The sequence below is a fragment of the Cyanistes caeruleus genome, chromosome 31 (assembly GCF_971803275.1).
Source record: "Cyanistes caeruleus chromosome 31, bCyaCae1.hap1.1, whole genome shotgun sequence".
Lineage (NCBI taxonomy): Eukaryota > Metazoa > Chordata > Aves > Passeriformes > Paridae > Cyanistes > Cyanistes caeruleus.
Window position 1 is genome coordinate 2,253,828 of NC_141731.1, and position 16,988 is coordinate 2,270,815.

Sequence of the window (16,988 nt, forward strand, 5' to 3'; positions counted from 1 at the left end):
GGAATATGGCCAACTGGACAAGTTTTGCCCAGCTGTGGCATTTCTATTTGAGGCAGAAACAGCAATGGCATTTGCAGGAAAAACCAAAGGAGGAGCGGTGCAACGCAAACATCCCGTGCAGATGCAGGCTGTGCAGATGTGACTCGAGAACATTTGGGTTCCTGCCACTTGGATTTGTATCCCTAAGAGAAATCTCTTTGGCTGGAGGAGAGTCTGGCTGAAGAGAGAAAGCAGAAAGAGCAGTGAGGGTGCTGTGCAAGGTCTCCTGTGGTGCAGAGCTGTCAGCGACTGTGAGGTGAGAGCGGGCCCGGCCTCGGCCAGGCTGGAGCCCCAGCAGAGCCCTGGCAGAGCCCGGAGAAGCCTGAGCCTCGGCAGAGGCAGGCTGGAAGGAGGCCCTTGGAGCTGCAAGAGGCAGCAGCCTGGCCCTGGCTGCCTCTTGCTGGCCCCAGGCAAATCCTCCGCTCTCAGAGCCAAGCTGGCAGCTGGCTGCTCCTGAGGGGAAGCGGCGCCGTGCTGGGCACAGCACACACTGGTGCCATGGGCTGTCTGGAGTCTGCACAGGAGGAGAGAAAGGCAAAAAGCAGCCCAGGGCTGCTGCCCTGCCTGACCATTGCTGCTCTTCTGCCGCCTGCCCTGGAACTGCTGGCAATGGTCAGCAGTGTGTGCAGCACTCTGGGCACAGGGGGAGGGAGCTGGGCTGCTCTGCAGGCTCCAGCACAGGGCAGTGTCCTTCAGGCACGGCATTTCTGCCAGGGGAACCGAGGCCAGCGTGAGGCACTGACAGCAAGTCAGGGCACATCTGCACGAGCCAGTGCTTCACACAGCTCTGGGACCAAGCGCCTGCAATCCTGGAGCTCTGCACTGAGCCACAGCAAAGGTGTGAAATGCAAAGGGTTTTGCAGAAATATTCAGGGGCATCAGGCCAGCCTGCTTGGTGCTCTCTGGGGCACAGCAAGCACTGTGCAATGCAGCTCGGAGCTGCTGGCAGAGAGGGACTATGGGCATGTGCCTGAGGCTTGTTCTTGAGTAGTGATTTGGAAGGGAGCAGAAGGGTCTCAGTAGGCAATTTGTGTTTTCTTCATTAATTTCTGCATGGACGACACAATGTGGCATCACGCAGCAAGAGCACTTAGAAAACTTTTTTACTCTAAGTTTGTGTTGAATTCCAAAAAAAGGAAGGAGAGGTGTTGGGAAGAACAACATGTTGAAGTGAAACAAATAGGGCTTGTGAATTCCATTATTTTTAACAATTTTCTGGGATTGAAAGTCAACAAATCAGCTTTCCCCAAGGAATTCCCATTGTTGATCTGTGTCTGAATGGATGTTCCTGCTCGTGTGTTCATCCAGGTGTCCACAGGGAGCCAGGAAGATGTGGAGCCTCCCAGCCAGGTGTCTTCCCAACACGGATCACCAGGACCACGGATTACCAGGGCTCTGCCCAACGGGGGTCACTGGGGATCATCCAACGCCCATCCTCCCATGGGGGATGGAGCTGGAGCAGCGCACGAAGCTCTTCCCACACTTGGGGCACTCGCAGGGCTTCCCTTACTGGTGACTCCGTTGGTGTTGGGTCAAGTTAGATCTCTGTGAGAAGCTCTTCCCACACTGGGGACACTCGTAGGGCCTCTCCCCAGTATGGATGCGCCGGTGGGCAGTGAGGATGGTGTTGCGGTTGAAGCTCTTCCCGCAGTCAGGGCAGCGGAAGGGCCTCTCATCTGTGTGAATCCGCTCATGTCTGATGAGAGTGGAACTGCGCTGAAACCTCTTCCCACACTCCGGACACTCGTAGGGCTTCTCCCCGGTGTGAACGAGCTGGTGTGTCCTCAGGGTGTCACTCCACCCAAAGCTCTTCCCACAATCCAAGCAGGTGTAGGGTCGTTCCCCTGTGTGGCTCCTCTGGTGCTTCCTAAGGCTGGAGCGGTCATTGAAGCTCTTCCCACATTTTCCACACTTGTAGGGCTTTTCCCCAGTGTGAATCACTTGGTGCCGCATGAGGCTGGAGCTCTGGCTGAAGCTCTTCCCACATTCCCCACACTCGCAGGGCTTTTCCCCAGTGTGAATCACCTGGTGCCGGATCAGGTAGGAGCTCTTTCTGAAGCCCTTCCCACATTCCAAGCACTTGTAGGGCTTTTCCCCTCCATGAGGCTTCACCCCCAGCTCCGAGCTCTGGCTGGATCTCTGGCCACCTTCCTGGCACAGGGGGGATCTTTCCTCTTCACAGCTCCTTGGGCTGGGTTTGCAGCCCCTCCTCGTGTGGGATCTCTGGGGCTTTTCCTTCTCCTCCATCTGGCCTCCGTTTGGGAATGAAAAATCCTGGTCTGGGGAAAAAACAAGAGAAGAGTGTCTTGGGGTGGGGATTCTTTCTTGCCCAAGTTCATCGCAGGAAGTCATTGGGCATCTTGTGTCTGGAAGAACCTCCAGGACACCAAGATTCAGCACAAACATCCTCCAAACATCAAGACGTTACTATGGGGTTAAATGTTTCTGAAAATGCTTATTAAAATCATGTAGACGTAGGCCACAAGAATGCTTGGTATTGGGGATGATCTAGCAAGCTGAAATGTTTACGGTAACGGGAACTGGTACTTGGGGTCTCCAAGATACCCACCCAGAGATAAGAGTCATACATGTTCATACAAGGATGAGCTAACTCTCATGAAGCAATCTCGATAAAGTTAATGAAGCAATATTAATGAAGCAATATTGATAAGGTTGTTATAGTGATTACTGCTACAGCTGAAATTGTAGAAATATGTGCACTTTGGACAAAGACAATGGAGGTAGATTTGGGTTGCTGATACACCTAGTGCCCACGCACTTTAATAAAGCACCTGCATATAATCAGTCTGTGATTATGTGTGTTCCTGAACTCTAACATTTTGGTGACCCAGATGGGACCCTGTGAGCGCTGCTGAGCGAGCTCACGACCCGATCATGCTCCAGCCGGCACCGAGGGATTCTCGGGAAGCCCATCCAGCTGCGACCGTCTGCGCCGCTCACAACGTCCCTCTGAGAGAGGTGAGGTGCTTTTCGGTCTGCTCTGGTGCCTGCCGATAAGACACAGCCAAAGCTTCGCACGGTTGGGCTGGAGGAATTCCTGGTATTGCCCAGGCGCCGTCTGTCAGACAAGTGCAAAAGCGTTGCAGGTTGGGCAGCAGTGCTGTGTGGTGTATTGTAACTGTAACATGGAGAAGCTTAAAGGGATTTGAGGTGGCACTGCCCCTATACCGCCTACTTCTCCTTTGGGGTGCTTATTAGCACACTGCAAACAGGGAAACTTTGGGCAAGATTTACGTAAAGTTGATTGATTATTGTAATACATGGTGGCCAGGATATGACCTGGACAGTGGGGAAAAGTGGCTGAGAAATGGATCTTTGCAGCAGAACACCATTTTACAGTTGATGTTGTTCTGTAAGCCCGAGGGAAAGTGGGATGAAGTTTCGTACGTTGATTTGTTTTTCTATTTGTGAGACAAGCCAGAATGGCAGGCTGAGTGTGGACTGATGGCAGTTAAGGCACGTGTGAGTGATAAATGTGAAGTCTGTGTAAAAGAAAAAGTTGTTTAGAGCACCTGGCATTAAAAGAAAGTTTGTGTCGGGGGAAAGAGATGGATGTTGATTTACAAGTGGTTTCAGCAGAATGAAAAGAACCCAATTTTGTTTTATCTGCCCCCACTTCACCCAATCCTATTTCACCTAACCCTATCTCGCCTAATCCCACTTCACCTTTCCCTCTTTATCCTCCTCTACCGCCTTCACCTGATCCTTCTTCTCCAGGAGATGATCCAAATCTAACCGTGATACAAGGAAATGTGAAAAATGCTGGGGAGGAAGATAGCAGTAGCAGGGGTGATGATAATAAATCAGCGACACCGGTATCCCATCGGACTCGGTCACAGCTTGCTCCGGTTCTGGGTAGAACGGGAAAAGATTTGGGCAGACAAAGGCGGACTGTGATTGCCCCCTTGAGACAAGGAGTACGAGTAGAAGGGCTGATGTTTGTGGAAGTTCCTTTTTCACCCGCAGACTTGATAATTTGGAAACAATCAGCTGGAACTTAGAGAGAAAATCCTGATAAAGTAGCAGGGGTGGTAAAAATGATTATGAAAACTCAGATCCAGTTTGGGATGATATACAAGTAAAAGTGTAGAATTTAATGGACTCTACTGAGAAAGAGATGGTGCTTAGAGCAGCCAAGGAGAAGATGAGAGAAGATCTCAGAACTGGGGTGCTGACGACGACTTTAGATGAGAACTTTCCAACCGAGGATCCAGGGTGGGATCCCAATGCCTTTGGGGACATGCGGAGGCTGAAGAGGTATCAAGAGTGGCTCCAGACAGGGGTTGGGAATGCTGTACCTAAGGCTATGAATTGGTCTAAATTGTATGAGATAAGACAGGAAAAGAAAGAATCCCCTGCTGCATTTTTGGAAAGGCTTAAGGAGGCAGCAAGAAAGTCTACAGATCTTCAACTAGAAACAGGACAAGCGAATGTTCAGCTGGCATTCATTTTTCTTGGGCAGTCGCAGGATATTAGGAGAAAACTGCAGAAGTCAGAAGGAGAAGATACAAGGAATTTGAATCAATTACTTGAAGTGGCTTGGAAAGTATACAGTAACAGAGAAAAGGAAGCTAGTAAAAAGCAGCAGCAAAATCTTTTGGCAGTGATCCAAGGAAGAGAGAATCCAGGTTTCAGAGGATGTGGCAGAGGTGGTCGTGGACTGGGGAGGGGCAGACTTGGCAGAGGACGAGGGGGATGGGTTTTGCCAAGACTGGGGTTAAATCAATGTGCTTCTAGTAGACAAGAGGGGCACTGGAAAAATGAATGTCCAAATCGGTTTAACCAGGGCAAGCAGTTCAAGCAGAATCAAGATGCTTCCAAATTAATGGTGCTGGGGGAGTACAGCAGCTGACTAGAATCGGAACAAAAACCAACACAAGAACCTCTAGTAACTATACAATTGGGAGATAAAGAAGTAAAATTTCTGGTGGATTCGGGGGCTACATAGTCTATGCTAAATGATCTAAAAGGGCAAGCAGGAGACAAAACAGCAACAATAGTTGGAGCCACAGGGAAGGAGGAGAATCGACCATTTCTGCAACCCCTGGATTTGTGTTTTGGAAACAAAGTGTTAACACATGAATTTTTAGATATGCCTCAGTGTCCAATTCCACTTTGAGGATGAGATTTATTAGCAAAACTTGATGCAGTGATAACTTTTGAAAACGGGGAGCTTTCAATGAAAATACCTGAATCAAAGACAGGACAAATCTTAATGATAAAAGAAAAACCAGTCTCTGCTATCCCTCGGGAAGTAGAGGATGCAGTAATTCCCTCTCTATGGGAAACAGACATACCAGGAAAATCTAAGTTGGCACAACTAGGACATGTAGAATGAAAAGAAGGAGCAAAAGCTGTCCAGGTTAAACAGTATCCCATAAAGCCAGAAGCACGGCAAGGAATAGTAAAGATTATTGATAAATTTTTGAAGTACCAAATTTTAGAAGAATGTGAATCAGAATTGAATACACCAATACTTCCAGTGAAGAAACCAAATGGTGAGTACAGACTAGTACAGGATTTGAGAGCAATAAATGGAATATCTAAAGATATTCACCCAGTGGTAGCTAATCCCTACACACTGTTGACATCTGTGAAAGAGAAATAGAAATAGTTTACTGTAATTGATTCAAAAGATGACTTTTTCTGCATACCACTTGACAAAGAAAGTAGGAAACTGTCTGCCTTTGAATGGGAAAATCCAGACAATGGAAGGAAAACTCAGCTCACCTGAACACGACTCCCACAAGGATACAAGAACAGTCCAACCCTATTTGGAAGCCAGGTGACGAAGGAGCTGGAGATTTGGAACGAGAATGGGCAAGTACCAAGAGAACAATACCTGCTGTTACAGTATGTTGGTGATATACTGACAGCTACAGAAGAGAAAACAACCTGCATAAAGGTAACAATTGAAATTTTAAATCAACTAGGAATGGGAGGATATAAGGTGTCTAAAGAAAAGACACAAATTGTCCAACAGACTGTGATTTACCTGGAATATGAAATCTCACAAGGGCAATGTAAGCTGGGTACTAACCGTATTCAAGCTCTTTGTGCTATTCCAGAACCCCAGAACCTGCATGAGCTGTGAGTTTTCCTTGGGACGACAGAGTGGTGCAGCCTATGGATCATGGACTATGGACTAATTGCAAAACCCCTGTATGAAGCCCAGAAGACACAACCGCTTACCTGGGGCAGACCACAGAAGGAGGCCTTCCTCAAACTGAAGGAGGCATTGACAACAGCTCCGGTGTTAGGATTGCCTGATTTGTCCAAAGATTTTCAGCTGTTTGTGCATGAAAGATCACACCCAGCACTGGCAGTGCTGACCCAATGTTTGGGAAGCTGGAACAGGCCGGTAGGCTGCTTTTCCAAACAACTTGACAACGTGAGTGCTGGATGGCCTTCATGCCTGCGGGCAGTTGCAGCCACTGTGATGCTGATACAAGAAGCTAGGAAACTCACGATGGGTAGAGACATAGATGTCTATGTGCCACACATGGTGACCACTGTCTTAGAACAAAAGGGAAGCCATTGGCTATCTCCAAGCAGGATGATGAAATTCCAGGCAAGCCTAACCGAGCACGATGATTTCAAATTAAAGACAGCTAAACCTTTTGAATCCAGCTTTGTTCCTTACCAGCAAACACATCTGCCCAACGAGCAGAATTGGTTGGTTTAACCAGGGCATTAGAGATGAGTGAAGGGAAGAAAGTAAATATCTGGACTGATTCAAAACACGCTTTTGGAGTGGTGCATGTACATGGGGCACTGGGGAAAGAAAGAGGACTGCTGTCTCCTCAAGGCACACACATCAAGATGCAGTCCTGCAATTAATAAAAGCAGTACAAAAGCCTCACCAAGTAGCAATCATGCACTGTAAAGCTCAACAATCAGGAAGCTCCAAAATTCATGAGGGAAATCGGAAAGCAGACTGGACAGCCCGACAAGCTGCTCGAGAAGTGAAAACTGCAATGGCATTGATACCTTTAAAAACTAATGTATCTCAATTCAATTTACCTCCAGAACCAAAATATTCAATAGAGGATGAGAAATTGGGACACTCACTGAATGCACAGAAGAATTCAGAAGGGTGGTATGTGATTACACAGGGACAAGTAGTGGTACCCCCCTTGATAATGAGAGAAGTTCTACAAATTAAACATAACAAATGTCATTGGAGTGCAGAGGCAGTGGTGAAATTGTTAAAACAAAATTTAATTTCAGTACGGATGTTAACAATGGCAAAATCAGTAATGTCAAAATGTGAAATTTGCTTAAAGAACAATCCAGTGGCTCGACAACAGGCACAATTAGGGAAAATTCTGGTAGGAGTAGAACCAGGAGATTATTGGCAAGTAGATTTTGTAGAATTACCAAGAACTCGAGGATACAAATATCTATTGGTAGGGGTTGACACATTTTCAGGATGGCCAGAAGCTCTTCCCTGTCACACAAATCAAGCAAAGGAGACAGTCAAGTGGTTACTGCAAGAAATCATTCCAAGATTTCGGGTGCCTCTAGGAATATCATCAGATAGGGGCCCACATTTCACAGCCACAGTAGTGAGGGAGGTGAGTAGGTTACTGGGAATAGCTTGGCATCTCCATACACCATGGAGACCCCAATCCAGTGGATAGGTAGAGAGGATGAATCAGACATTGAAGAGGCAAATCAGCAAAAGATGCCAAGAGGCTAAATTGCAGTAGCCACAAGCTTTACCAATAGCACTGCTGAGGATTCAGATAAAGCCTAGAAGTGGGATGTCAGTCAGTCCTTATGAGATATTGGATGGGAAACCATATGAATGCCCTGAACCTAATCCAAATGTACATGTTACAGGGAAGCAAGAGGTGTAGAATTATGTTCTGTCTCTTGGAAAAGCTCGAGCTCGACTTCGGAGCACCCTTGTGTGGAACAGGCCGCTGACTCTTGAGAATCCAGTTCATGACATCCCCCCGGGAGATGAAGTGTACGGTAAAAGCTGTAAGGAAGAACCATTAAAAGAAAGGTGGAATGGACCCTGTCAGGTACTGTTAACTACCTTGACAGCAGTCAAAGGAGCTGGACTGGATCCCTGCATACATTACACCAGAGTGAAGAAGGCTTCCCCTGCACTGTGGACTGCACAAACTGTAGGGCCAACAAAGCTGCAGATAAAGCGGGTTTGATTGTTTCAAATGTCTAGGTTGCTAGTGACTGTAATGGTGATTATTTCATGGCCTTTAGTGCCATCAGTTGGAATCAATGTTACCTTGGGATGTGAAATGCAAAAGGATCAGCTGACAACTCTTCATTTTAGAATGAAGAGGGATGTGGGGGTGCAGCCAGAAACACAAGTGATAAAAGTCTCTAATACTATTCAGGCAGAAAATGGGATGATTGGATTAATTAAAGATTTGGCCAACATGCAAATCACCAGCAAAATAACTGCCTGTCTGCCAATACCAAAGGCAACAGGAGACCAAATAAATTGGGGAATGATAACATCAAAATTTCCTGAAATACAAAAGAATAAAAATGAAAATGTGAGCTGTGTATTGCAAATAGATTACGAGTACCCAAATAAGACAGTGTTTGAAAATGCTGTGAAGCCAAAGTATTCATCTATATGGGATTGTCATGAAAATGGAGGAAAGTATGAACCAAAACTAGGCTGGTATGGGGGATTAGGGAATTATGGATGGTGTTCTGAAAAGATAGCAAAGGTCATTAAAGAAAAGATTCCAGTATCGAAGTGGAAGTGTGAAGGACAGGAAGGAAAAGATCGGGCTGAAGCTTGGGACAGTGCATGGTCAATGAGTGGGCTTCAGAAATTCCAATCTATGGCAGATAGCCCTTGGTGCATTAAGTGGGAAGGCTCTGAAAATGAAACAGATCCAGGGGTATGGAACACTGCAACCAGTAGTAGAATGGAGGCAGACAAAGTGAATTGCTGGGAATGGAACAAAGCTTAGGACTGTACTTCTGATGATGAAGAAATAAAACAAATGCCACCACTAGTGGTAGCTCTGTAAATTGGATGTGCCTGCAGAGGAATCAAACATAAACAAGGTGAAATAAATGACAAGATAGGACAAGTGATCCAAAAGGTAATATGTAGCACAAGTACAGTTCAGAGTCCAGGCCAATTTGGATGGGCAGCAAGCGATGGCACCTGGACAACACATTTGCCTGTAGGTGAAAAAGTAAAAGAGATTACTCTAGGCCTCCCCACCTTATGCCCAATTTGGAAAAGGTCCCCATTCAGGGGAGAACATGAACTTCTGCAAATAAGGACTAGACGAGAAGTTCAGAAAAACAAAGCTGAAGATGAAGAAAGACGGCAGGAACCCTCCAGTAGTGTAAAATCTGAGTGGGCTCTGGAATCCTTGTTTGGTCCAATAGCAAATTATAACAATAGAAAGATGTTGTACAAACTTACAGGCCAGGTAGAAAGACTGGCAAGAGTTACCAAAGAGGGATTTAGAGAGCTAAATGTACAATTACAAGCCACAACTAAAATGACCCTGCAAAACAGATTGGCTTTAGATATGTGATTGTTGAAAGAACACGGAGTATGTGGGTACCGAAACGGACAAATTGATCACTGCTGCATCCACAGCCCAAATGGAACTGCAGATGTAGAACACAACATTAATCAGTTAAAACAAATAGAACATGAAGCACAGAAAGAGAGGGAAGATCTGACCACAAGTTGGGTAGATACAAGTTTCGAAGGGTTAGGATGGAATGTGAGCTCATGGATCAAAACTATTCTTGAGAGTCTGATAATCCTACTGATTGTGTTCTCAGCAATCTGGTTAATCTCTGCAGTTCTGAAAGGAGAGATAAAGAAAAGAGTATCCTGGAACCAGAAGACAATAAAGGCGCTGACACGGGACAGAGATCCACATCCGCATTTGTCATCTCCAAGTCCTCCAGAGTGCAACAACGCTTATGACAACTGTGGATTCGAAGATGAACATCAAGTATAAACCCAGAAAAAGGACTGTATAGAGTGAAAGCATTACACTTATTATAGTAAAGTGAAATATTTTCAAAGGGCGGAAATATGTTGCTATGGGGTTAAATGCTTCTGAAAATGTTTCTTAAAATCATGTAGAGGTAGGCCACAAGAATGCTTCGTATTAGGGATGGTCTAGCAAACTGAAATGTTTACGGTAACGGGAACTGGTACTTGGGGTCTCCAAGATACCCACCCAGAGATAAGAGTCATACATGTTCATACAAGGATGAGCTAACTCTCATGAAGCAATATAGATAAAATTAATGAAGATTTATTAATGAAGCAATATTGATAAGGTTGTTATAGTGACTACTGCTACAGCTGAAATTGTAGAAATATGTGCACTTTGGACAAAGAAAATGGAGCTAGATTTGGGTTGCTGATACCCCCAGTTCCCCAACGCTTCAATAAAGTACCTGCATACAATCAGTCTGTGATTATGTGTGTTCCTGAATGCTAACAAAGACAGATCAAAAACTTCCAAAACACAGAAAATCTGATATCCCCTCAAAATAGAAAGATTCAGCCCCTACAAAAAAAAAAAAACTCCAACATTTAGCCCAATAAAGCTCAGAAAACACCAAGATTCAGCCCCGGGAAAATCGTGCATCTCCCTGCCCGGGCACTCGCTGCATGGGGGGTGAGGGGGGCAATGAGGCCGGGCCGGAGCAGGGGGTGCCTGAGAGAGGCCCCGAGCCCGGCAGAAGCCCCTGCACAGCCATGCAAGTGGCTCCTGGCCGGACTCGGGGATCCCCCTGGCCATCCCCGCTGGAGCAGCCTGGTCCTGAGGGACTCTGGCCCCTGCGAGGGACCCCAGGCTGCAGCAGGACAAGGATTCCTGGCCCTCAGGGGGAGGCAGTGACATGACCTGACTGTGACCCCCATCCCTGTGCCTCTGGGCGGGGAGGGGGACGGAGAGGGGCACAAAGTTAAGCCCGGCAAGGAGGGACAGCTGGGGGGAAGATGCATTTCCGTAAGAATTACTTCTCTTCTCATTTTCTTGTTCTAATACGTTTGGCAATAAATTCAATTAATTTTCCCAAGTCAGGTGTGCTGTGCCCGTGACCAAGGATTGAACTGTCCCCACCCTCATCCAGACCCCCGAGCCTTTCCTTGAGTGTTCTGCTCCCCGCCCGGGACAGGAAGGAGAGTCACAGAGTTTTGGCCTCTTTCCGCCATGCCCTGCTCCATCCCGAACTCACCCCCAGCTCTCAGCGCCCTCAGCTCCCGGGCACCCCGAGCTCCCGACGCTTCAGCGCAGCGGCGCTTCCTTGGCCTCCTGCCCGAGCCGGGCCCAGCGCCGGGGCCGCTCCTCAGCCCAGGGGTCCGAGAAATGGCCGAGCTCAGCCCAAGGCAGGCGAGGCCGTGCCGTGTGCAGAGCCCGCCGCTGGCTGCCATTGGCTGCTGCTGCCGTCACTCGTGGCTCTGGCGCGCGCTGATTGGGCAGAGCGGGGACAAGCCCGGCCCCGCTGGCGCCCCCAGGGCGGCCGTGGGGCAGGAGAGCCGCCATTGCCGGAGCGTCTGTGCGGGCCCGGCAGCGGCGGCAGCAGCGGCCGGAGCCCGGTGAGGCGGCGGCGGAGCTCGGAGGCGGCCCCGGCCATCGCAGGTGGGAGCCGCGCTCGGTTCTGCGGGGGCTCGGGGCTCGCTGCGGGCCCGGGAGGGGGCGGCAGGGGGCTGTGGCGGGTGGCTTGTGCCGTGGCCGGCCCGTGTTGGCCCTGGGCTGAGGGCGCTGCGGGAGCGGCTGCCCGCGGTCTCCTTGCCGCTGGGGCCTCGGCAGGAGGCGGTGGCGGAGCAGCGCTGGCTCGTCCCGCTTCGTGTCGGGAGGCCGGAGGTGGCTGCGCTGTGCCCGGGACGCTGCGCTGGGGCCGCCTCCGAGCTCCGCCGCCGCCTCACCGGGCTCCGGCCGCTGCTGCCGCCGCTGCCGGGCCCGCACAGACGCTCCGGCAATGGCGGCTCTCCTGCCCCACGGCCGCCCTGGGGGCGCCAGCGGGGCTGGGCTTGTCCCCGCTCTGCCCAATCAGCGCGCGCCAGAGCCACGAGTGACGGCAGAAGCAGCCAATCGCAGCCAGCGTCGGGCTCTGCACACGGCACGGAGTCGCCTGTCTTGGGCGGAGCTCCGCCATTTCTCGGACCCCGGGGCTGAGGAGCGGCCCCGGCGCTGGGCCCGGCCCGGGCAGGAGGCCAAGGAAGCGCCGCTGCGCTGAAGCGCCGGGAGCTCGGGGTGCCCGGGAGCTGAGGGCGCTGCGAGCTGGGGGTGAGTCCGGGATGGAGCAGGGCATGGCGGAAAGAGGCCAAAACTCTGTGACTCTCCTTCCTGTCCCGGGCGGGGAGCAGAACACTCAAGGAAAGGCTCGGGGGTCTGGATGAGGGTGGGGACAGTTCAATCCTTGGTCACGGGCACAGCACACCTGACTTGGGAAAATTAATTGAATTTATTATTCAGACGTATCAGAACAAGAAAACGAGAAGAGAAGTAATTCTTACGGAAATGCATCTTCCCCCCAGCTGTCCCTCCTTGCCGGGCTTAATTTTGTGCCCCTCTCCGTCCCCCTCCCCGCCCAGAGGCACAGGGATGGGGGTCACAGTCAGGTCATGTCACTGCCTCCCCCTGAGGGCCAGGAATCCTTGTCCTGCTGCAGCCTGGGGTCCCTCGCAGGGGCCAGAGTCCCTCAGGACCAGGCTGCTCCAGCGGGGATGGCCAGGGGGATCCCCGAGTCCGGCCAGGAGCCACTTGCATGGCTGTGCAGGGGCTTCTGCCGGGCTCGGGGCCTCTCTCAGGCACCCCCTGCTCCGGCCCGGCCTCACTGCCCCCCTCACCCCCCATGCAGCGAGTGCCCGGGCAGGGAGATGCACGATTTTCCCGGGACTGAATCTTGGTGTTTTCTGAGCTTTATTGGGCTAAATGTTGGAGTTTTTTTTTTTTTGTAGGGGCTGAATCTTTCTATTTTGAGGGGATATCAGATTTTCTGTGTTTTGGAAGTTTTTGATCTGTTTTGATGTTTGGAGGATGTTTGTGCTGAATCTTGGTGTCCTGGAGGTTCTTCCAGACACAAGACGCCCAATGACTTTCTGGGATGAACTTGTGCAAGGAGGAACCCCCTAGCCCAAGGCACTCTCCTCTTGTTTTTTCCCCCAAACCCGGATTTTTCATTCCTAAGCCGTGGCTGGATGGAGGAGAAGGAAAAGCCCCAGAGATCCCACACAAGGAGGGTCTGCAGACCCAGCCCAGGGAGCTGCGGGGAGGAAGGATCCCCCCTGTGCCAGGAAGGTGGCTGGGCATCCAGCCTGAGCTCAGAGCTGGGGGAGAAGCCTCATGGTGGGGAGAAGCCCCACAAGTGCTTGGAATGTGGGATGGGATTCCGAAAGAGCTGCTACCTGCGCCGGCACCAGAGCATCCACACTGGGGAAAAGCCCTACGAGTGTGGGGAATGTGGGAAGAGCTTCAGTGACCTCTGCAACCTGATGCATCACCAGAGGAGCCACACAGGGGAACGGCCCTACACCTGCTTGGAATGTGGGAAGAGCTTTGGGTGGAGCTCCAATCTGAGGACACACCAGCTCATCCACACTGGGGAGAGGCCCTACAAGTGTCCCGAGTGTGGGAAGAGGTTTAAGCGCAGCTCCCATGTCCTCCTACATGAGCGGATTCACACAGACGAGAGGCCCTTCCGCTGCCCCGACTGCGGGAAGGGCTTCAACCGCAACACCCACCTCACTCTCCACCGGCGCATCCACACTGGGGAGAGGCCCTACGATTGTCCCCAGTGTGGGAAGAGCTTCTCACAGAGATCTAACTTGACCCAACACCAACGGAGGCACCAGTAAGGGAAGCCCTGTGAGTGCCCCGAGTGCGGGAAGAGCTTCGTGCGCTGCTCCAGCTCCATCCCCCATGGGAGGATGGGTGTTGGATGATCCCCAGTGACCCCCGTTGGGCAGAGCCCTGGTAATCCGTGGTCCTGGTGATCCGTGTTGGGAAGACACCTGGCTGGGAGGCTCCACATCTTCCTGGCTCCCTGTGGACACCTGGATGAACACCAGAGCAGGAACATCCATTGGGACACAGACATAGGGAATTCCTTTGGGAGAGCGGATTTGTTGATTTTCAAGGAAAAAATGTATTTTGCTTTCAGTCCAGTCTTCTACTGCCATCAAGGAATACTTGGAGATCTTTTCTTACCTCAGTCAAGGGTGTTTTCCTCAGCCAAATGTTGATGAACTGGGGCAAAGACCAAGATTTTGGAGGTAGTGGTGTGGAAAGCCCTCCAAAAAATGCTCTTCCCTCCCACCTAGTCATGTGGGTCCTCAGCTGGTAGAGACACAAAAATCCTTTCCTTTTGGCTTTGATTTGCTTTTGATTTTTCTTTATCCTTTCAAAATATCTAAGTTCAGATTGAAATAAAGACATTGATGTAAGACACAGGTGGGGACATTGAGGGACATAGACATGGTGGGCCATGGACATCGAGAGTGACATGAGGACACATGGACAGGGATGGGGACATGGCCATTCATGGGGACATGGGGAGACACTGGCACAGATGGAGACGTGGGGGGACAGTGCCAGGATGGAAACATGGTTGGGACACAGCCATGGGTGACGGCATGGTGGACCATGGCCAGTGATATGTGGGGACATGGCCATGGGCACTGCCATGGGGGGAACTTGCAGGGGCTGTGGGGGATGCTGGGTTTGAGGGAGTTGAGGGTTCCTGGCAGGGACTTGGGGCTTGCTGAGGGCTTTGGGGAGCCCAGGCTGAGCGGCTGCGGCTGCGCTGGGAGCCCCTGGCGGAGGTTCTGGGGCAGCTGCTAAAGGACCCCCTGGCCTGGAGCCCCAGCTGGGCATTGGGCTCCTGGAAGGGAATGAACGTCCTTGTGCCCAGGAGGGAAATCCCAGCACCCCCAGGGTGTGGGGGGCAGCTGAGAGGCCACAGCAGGGAGGGGAAAGCCAGACAGAGCTGTTCCACTCCAGATCTGCACCCCAAAAATCCCCAAACTCAGGAATTGCTCCCAAGAGGAAGCTGCTAGCATCTGCTTGAATTGGGTGAAAGGGGGGATGGGAGGGGTGGGGTGGTGGATTGGTCGGCAGTGGGGCAGGGATGGAGGAGCAGGGGAAAAGAGGGGCATGGGAGCCCCATATTGGGTTTGGATGAGTCTTGCTCCTCCTTCATCCCACCTCCTTCTCCTCTCTGGCCCTTTTTCTCTTCCTCCATCTCTTCTTCTGGTCCCCCCGAGCCCAGTGCCCACCCTTGGATCCCCTTTTTTCCAATTCTTTCACATCCCATAGGAGGAGCCAGGATGGAGCCGGGGCAGGCCGGGCTGGGGCAGCGCTGGGCTCTTGCCATGGTCCAGGTACCACCCATGCACCCCCTCCCCAAATTTCCCTGGTGGCTTCAGGGGTCCCAGTGCTCTTTAGGGTTTGCTGGGTGGCCATGCTGGAGTTAGGTGTCTCCAAAGGAGTCCCCAGAACAGGGTGACAGATTGGGGGGACACACGGGGGTCCTGATCCAACCTGGGGCAGCATCTGTCCCTGACAGGGTACCCCCACGGGGTCTCCCCAAGTCCCTCCCCACTGCCCCCCATAAACGGGACAGGGGCAAACTGGGAAGCTTTACTGGGAACACTGGGAGCAGCCGGGCAAGGGCAGAGTCACAGCAGGGCTGGGGACACACACAACCCCTCCAAAATCAGCCCAGGGATGGAGTGGGGGGTGCTGGCTGGGCCTGAAGCCATGGGGAGGGGCTGTGGCTGCCAGCGGCTCAGGAGCTCTGTGGGCAGAGAAAAGGGGGTGACACTGGGCTGGGGGCCCTGGGGGAGCACACACGTTCCGGGAGAGGGAGAATATGACCCCCAGGACCTGCCCTCACCTTCTTGTGCAGGCAGAAGCTGAGCCCCAGTGCCAGGAAGACGAAGCCCAACATGGAGCCCTCGATCCATATCAGCATCTTCCTGCGGGCAGTGTACAGCAGCATCTCTGGGAAGTCTGCAGGGGTCGGGATCCCCCCTAAAACCTCTCACAGACACCCCAAGCCCTTCCAAGCACCCTTCCACTCACCCACCCCACCCAGGACCTCTGAAACCTCCTCCCAGTCCCTTCCCAGCCTCCCCAGGATCCACCAAAGCCCCTCCTGTCCCTATCAGGATCCCACAGCCCCCTCCCAGATGCCCCCCTGGACAATGCCCTGCCCCTGGACCTCCAAACCCTCTCCCAGTTCTTTCCCAGCCCCACCAGGACTCATCAGGATCCCTCTCAGTCTCTTCCCAGCACAATGAACCTCATCCCAATCCCTGCTTTCCAATCTCCAGTCTCCTTCCAGTCCCTCCAGGCTCACTCAAATCCCTCCCAGTGACACCCAGCACCCCTAAACTCCCTCCCAGTTTCCACCAGGCCCCCCAGAACCCCATCCCACCCTCCCCAATAACCTTTGATCCCCTTCTCAGCCATTCTCCCACAAACCCCTCTCCCAGTTTAAATCAGTCTATCTCAAACTCCCTCCCAGTTACTCCCAGTGTCGCTCTATTGGGAACGGTGAGAAGAACAACACAGACTCTCTTGTGAGTTGAACAGGAGAGCTCTTAAGGTTTATTACCTCAGATCTTTTTTTATAGACCAATACATGAAAGTATAGAAAGGTAAAACTTATTGGTCAGTGAACTAACACATCACCATCATTGGTCAGTGGGGTACACCACCCCTCGACCTTCTCTTCCAAGCACCTGCAGGGCTGTTCTCTATCTCTGAGGATTGTTTTAATTCCTCCCCATGATTTCCCAGGCCACTTTCTCAGGCAGGACTGAGGAAGTTATGCAGCCTGCTATTCTACAGACACTGCGCTCCCTACTTTTGCTCATAGTTAACATCCATACTCCCAGCACACCCCAGTCCCCCTCCCAGCCCCTCTACTGCCTCCCCCGCTGC

At 51.4% G+C, this 16,988-nt stretch overlaps 3 protein-coding genes across 3 annotated transcripts in view; 1 reads left to right on the forward strand and 2 right to left on the reverse strand.

Moving 5' to 3' along the window:
* Nucleotides 1-16,988, reverse strand: part of LOC147648689 (serine/threonine-protein kinase PAK 3-like) — a 356,261-nt gene that overhangs the window by 296,132 nt on the left and 43,141 nt on the right. The window lies entirely within an intron of this gene.
* LOC147648698 (uncharacterized) lies at nucleotides 1,126-11,485 on the reverse strand. The gene is made up of 2 exons (XM_086866555.1): nucleotides 11,275-11,485; nucleotides 1,126-2,318 (listed from the first exon to the last, which is right to left on the reverse strand). Exons 1-2 carry the CDS (start codon nucleotides 11,468-11,470, stop codon nucleotides 1,546-1,548), a joined length of 969 nt encoding a protein of 322 aa, XP_086722681.1. The 5' UTR covers nucleotides 11,471-11,485; the 3' UTR covers nucleotides 1,126-1,545.
* Nucleotides 11,560-14,487, forward strand: LOC147648699 (uncharacterized). The gene is made up of 2 exons (XM_086866600.1): nucleotides 11,560-11,678; nucleotides 13,231-14,487. The coding sequence occupies exon 2, from the start codon at nucleotides 13,241-13,243 to the stop codon at nucleotides 13,895-13,897; it is 657 nt and encodes a 218-aa protein (XP_086722726.1). The 5' UTR covers nucleotides 11,560-11,678; nucleotides 13,231-13,240; the 3' UTR covers nucleotides 13,898-14,487.

Coding starts and splice junctions, on each gene's coding strand:
- LOC147648699 (XM_086866600.1), top strand. CDS start 13,241: ATGGAGGAGAAGGAAAAGCCCCAGAGATCCCACACAAGGAGGGTCTGC.
- LOC147648698 (XM_086866555.1), bottom strand. CDS start 11,470: ATGGCAGCCAGCGGCGGGCTCTGCACACGGCACGGCCTCGCCTGCCTT. Junction 2,319..11,274: donor GAGGGCGCTGAGAGCTGGGG/GTGAGTTCGGGA, acceptor TTTTTTCCCCAG/ACCAGGATTTTTCATTCCCA.